The sequence below is a fragment of the Saprolegnia diclina genome (assembly GCF_000281045.1).
Source record: "Saprolegnia diclina VS20 unplaced genomic scaffold supercont1.4, whole genome shotgun sequence".
Taxonomy (NCBI): domain Eukaryota; phylum Oomycota; class Saprolegniomycetes; order Saprolegniales; family Saprolegniaceae; genus Saprolegnia; species Saprolegnia diclina.
In genome coordinates, this window is record NW_008246071.1 from 809,876 (window position 1) to 814,012 (window position 4,137).

At 59.1% G+C, this 4,137-nt stretch overlaps 2 protein-coding genes across 2 annotated transcripts; one reads left to right on the plus strand and one right to left on the minus strand.

Moving 5' to 3' along the window:
* Window positions 1-82: 82 nt before the first annotated feature.
* On the minus strand, window positions 83-2,935 carry SDRG_01989 (hypothetical protein; the record flags this gene model as incomplete). The annotated part of the gene is made up of 13 exons (XM_008607546.1): window positions 2,377-2,935; window positions 2,215-2,333; window positions 1,873-2,164; window positions 1,672-1,826; window positions 1,289-1,617; window positions 1,100-1,237; window positions 943-1,071; window positions 714-894; window positions 597-673; window positions 420-547; window positions 300-367; window positions 189-251; window positions 83-139 (listed from the first exon to the last, which is right to left on the minus strand). Exons 1-13 carry the CDS (start codon window positions 2,912-2,914, stop codon window positions 83-85), a joined length of 2,274 nt encoding a protein of 757 aa, XP_008605768.1. The 5' UTR covers window positions 2,915-2,935.
* A 48-nt stretch (window positions 2,936-2,983) lies between these two features.
* On the plus strand, window positions 2,984-4,075 carry SDRG_01990 (hypothetical protein; the record flags this gene model as incomplete). Its single annotated transcript, XM_008607547.1, has 5 exons — window positions 2,984-3,037; window positions 3,086-3,211; window positions 3,256-3,477; window positions 3,520-3,915; window positions 4,067-4,075. The coding sequence occupies 5 exons, from the start codon at window positions 2,984-2,986 to the stop codon at window positions 4,073-4,075; spliced, it is 807 nt and encodes a 268-aa protein (XP_008605769.1).
* Window positions 4,076-4,137: the final 62 nt, after the last annotated feature.

Here is a 4,137-nt window from a genome sequence, read left to right on the forward strand (position 1 = left end):
CCCTAGTCGCCCTTTCGTCTGCCACAGCAAAGCACACGCTCCATTACCAGAATATACATCAAGCGCAAACGGTGGTGTGCAGCTAGGCCTTCTCAGGTACAAGTGGCTGCCGCCCGTCCTGCGCCAGCAGCGTCGCCACCTACACAAGCCATCTTATCGTTCTGTATCGCAGCAAGAGATGGCCCTACATGCTCGGCAAGGCGTTTCTGGCGCCGCTGGAGATGCTGCTGATCGTTCTTCTCTTCGTCCGCCTAGTGTTTACTGTGACTGCATTGAACATGAGAGATAGAGGTGCGTACGACGGCACTGTCTTTGGTTGGAAGGTCGTCCCGGCGTGCGCCAAGGACAATGATGGGGTTGCCGCTTCCTATCAACATGATCATCCTTGCATCGGTCATTATAAAATGCAATCGGTTTACCCAGAGAGCACAGGGCCGCAATATGAGCGCTCGACGACCATGTCACGTCGCAGAGCGGGTCGCCGTAAAAGATGCCGCCCCACATCGAGCTTGGAATGCGCCGTCCGTTCAAGCTCGAGTAGAGGTACCTATGCATAGCATCTGACTACAAATGTGTATGGCTGTTTGATGTCGTACACTGCACCGTCTTCCGAGCCGCTCGCAACAAAGCGGCCGTCGGGGCTAAACGCGCTCTTGACCATTGCCGACGTGACCTACAGCCACTAAGCAAACGCCACCGAGCAATATTCGCACCGTCAGGCCGCTGCACCCTTTGTTCAGAACCAAGTACGAGCGCAACTCGAACTGCAGCAGCGTATTCGGCTGCGCTTGCACGAGGAGCTGGATGCGCTTGGGATGCAGCTGAAAGCTCGTGATGCATTTGCCCATCAAATCGTGGTGCTTGAGCGTCTTGACGAGCTCAAACGATGCGCCTCTACTCTCGCTTTACGATACGATTCGAGAAGCGACAAGCGGAACGTACTTGGGTTGCCACACACAAATGATACCCGCAGCGTCCCCGGAGAAGAGGCGTTGGGACTTTGGCTCGAAACGTATCGCGTTGACGCGAACTGTGTGGGCCGGGTGCAGATTGGCGATCGGCCGCCCTTGCCTACCGCCGTTTGAATATCGCAAACCACCTCTGCGCTTCAAACCCGAGGTCCCAGAGACGAACAAACCCATCGAGCGCCCCCGTTGCGCCAAGGCGGCCTGAGCACCACTCGACGCAGTAGACAAAGTTGGGCAGTGGGTGGTAAAACGAGTGGAGCAGTGCAGGCCTACCATATTCCATGCAGTGACCTCGCATCAAAAGCTCAAAGGCTACATACGGAGACACCTGCCAGTGCTTGGCACTACCGTCGGACGACGCGCTGAGAAGATGCTCGTCGTCCAGTGACCACGTAATGGCATAGACCAATGCTTGGTGGCCGAGCAGCACCGCCTCCTGAACGCCCGTGTCGATGTGATAGAGCCGAATCGGGTACTCGCCGTGCCGGTCGCAGCAGGCGGCGGCGAGGTGGGAGCCGGCATGCGAGAACGCGACCGATTGGCAGCCGCCGTCGCCGCTGTGGAGTCGGTGCAAGATGCGTTCCGGCACTAGACAAAACTCGCTCGGGTACCGCTTGCAGTGCACGCTGGGGAATGCCATGAGGTGCTCCTACACGACCAAAACGCGTCTTGTGAAACGTGGCTGGTACAAGAGAATACGAACGGCGCTCATGGAGAACGAGTCGCGCACGCTCGCGATGGGTAAATGCCCGCCCGACTTTGCTTGGAGCACGTGCTTCTTGTCGAGTTCCTGCAGCGGCACGTCGTCTTCGCGCTCACCGACTTCTTGCTCATGGGCAAACATGGCGCGGTGCTCCCCTACGACGCTGTAGCACATCGTAATCCAGCCGCAAGTCGCTGGTACCTTGCGTCCATGGTGGCTCGAGCTGCATGCCAAAGGAGACGTGGAGCGTGCACGGGTACGACTGCCGCCGATAGCGTAGATACTGAAAGTACACGGGTGGTTGGGGCGGCGCATTCGTGTCTGGTCGCATGCGCTTGGTCTGCGCGTCGATGAGCCACGACGTTGGCTGGTACTCGTACAGCTGAATGCGATGGGTCGTCGTCTCGTCGGGCGCGAGAGGAATGTTGTAGCTGCCGAGTGGACTCTGCGGTCGGCAAAAGCCCCACGCGACCGTGTAATAGCTCGCATTGCCCTAGATAACGCCAAGTTCCAAGCTAACAAAGTGTGTAGGAAGCTAGGTACCGGGAGCAGACTCGTTTGCGGCGTAAAGTCGACCACCTCAAACAGCAGAAGCGTCTCGGGCCGGAGATAATGCGAGTAGGCGTCGTTGACGAGCAGGAGTTCGTTCCACGTTGGACTGTCTAGCGCGGGGTGGATGCCATCGTAGGGGCAGCCGAACTCTACCTTGGCCGTTGGGTGACAAGGGACACGGCTGCGTCGCGATCGGCAAGATGTAGTCGCACATCGTATGCTTCTTGAGCGCGCCCTGGAGCATCGTCACGGGCTCTAGCGCATGGACACCTGGTCGTTGACGGTCGAACTTCATGAGGTAGCAGCCCGTCGAGACGTCGACGAGATGGACAAGCACGATCGGGTGCACCACCATCGGGTCGTTCCGAAGCGCGTCAGTGCCAAGAATGCGTATCTGCGGGATGTACGTATGGAGAAGAAGACCGTCGCGAGGCTTGGGCAGGTGCTGCGGCCGGGGGCGCAGGCCCAGCGCGGCAAGGTGCAGGACCCGAGACCGCTCGAGGAGCTGCAGCCCCTTCGCGACCAGCTGCATGCTCGCGCAGGAACCGCCATGCGTCGACCAGCCACAGCATACTCCCTGCATCGACCTCACGCAGCAGAGCCCATGCGTCGACCAAGATCGTCCGCCATGCTTCCGCGGGTCCGCGGTCGTCTGCTCGAGGAGCCCCATCGTATCCGCGGGCTCGGCCATTTGCGCGAAACTGCAAGACGGAGGTCCGGATAATATTTATGTGTTTCCGGATTACGGAAACCAGGTGCGATGGCCGAGGAGAGCAGCAGCCGCAAGCGGAGGGCGGTCGCGCTGCTTCGCGAGGTGCGCCCATGGCCCATGGCACCCATGGCAGCATCTCATGGAGCGTAGGTCGAGTCGGTCGACCCCGAGCAGTATGCGACGCTGAAGCAGCTCAAGGCCATGGACGACCACGTCTCGGGCACCATCCACCGCAACCTTCGGCGGCTCGAGGCGCTCGCGCAAGCACCGCCAAAGGTAGCCAGCGCCACAAGTGCTTTCGCCGATGCTCTTGTGTGTAGATGACCAAGGCCACGCTCGTGGTGACAATGACGTACTCGCACGACCCGAGCGCGATCGTCGCCGACACTGCAAGCGACAAGAACGCGGGGCAATGGACCTTTCGCGTGCAGGCGTCGATCGAAGGTGGCTTACCGTGCTCCAAGACGTTCTCGCACTTCTTCCGCAAGGCCATCGTCGAGCTGGACGAGCGCATGTACCCGCAGCCCAACACGACGACCGAGGTAACACCATCTTCCATCACCATGTCCTCATCGCGAATGCAGTGGTCATCGTTCCGCTCGGGTGACGAGTCGGACGGGTTTGAAGTGACGCGCCCGGGCAAAGCGGGCGTCTCCGAGCACACGCTGCGACTCCAGCTCGTGCGGCAGCTCTCCCCCGAACGCTTCAACCTCTCGCCCGACTTGTTAGCTGCGCTGGCGCCGCATCTGGCGCACGCATCGCCCGAGGCCCAGACGCGCCAGGACGTGCTCAAGGCGGCGTGGGACTATATCAAGATGAAGGACCTCTTGCACATCGACGACTGCCGCGTCATCGTGAACGACGACGCGCTCGAGCGCGTGTTTGAGTGCAAAGAGATGCCGTTCCAGTCGCTCGCGGCGCAGCTCCAAAAACATTTGACGCCGACGCTGCCGTTCACGGCCGAGTACCAGCTGCCGTACGTCCGACTACCTGGACATGTCATCCTGACACAGTCGAATGTCCTTAGACTCGGCACACTCTGTCGTGCTGCACATCTTTGCGAAATCAAGTGCATATCAAGCAACAAGCTACTTCAACATTCAACATTGAAGATCATGGTTCATAGGATAGCAAATGTAAAACTGAATTACTTTTGTTATCCTATGAATCTAGCAAGCTTTCAAGTTTAACTTCAACTACTG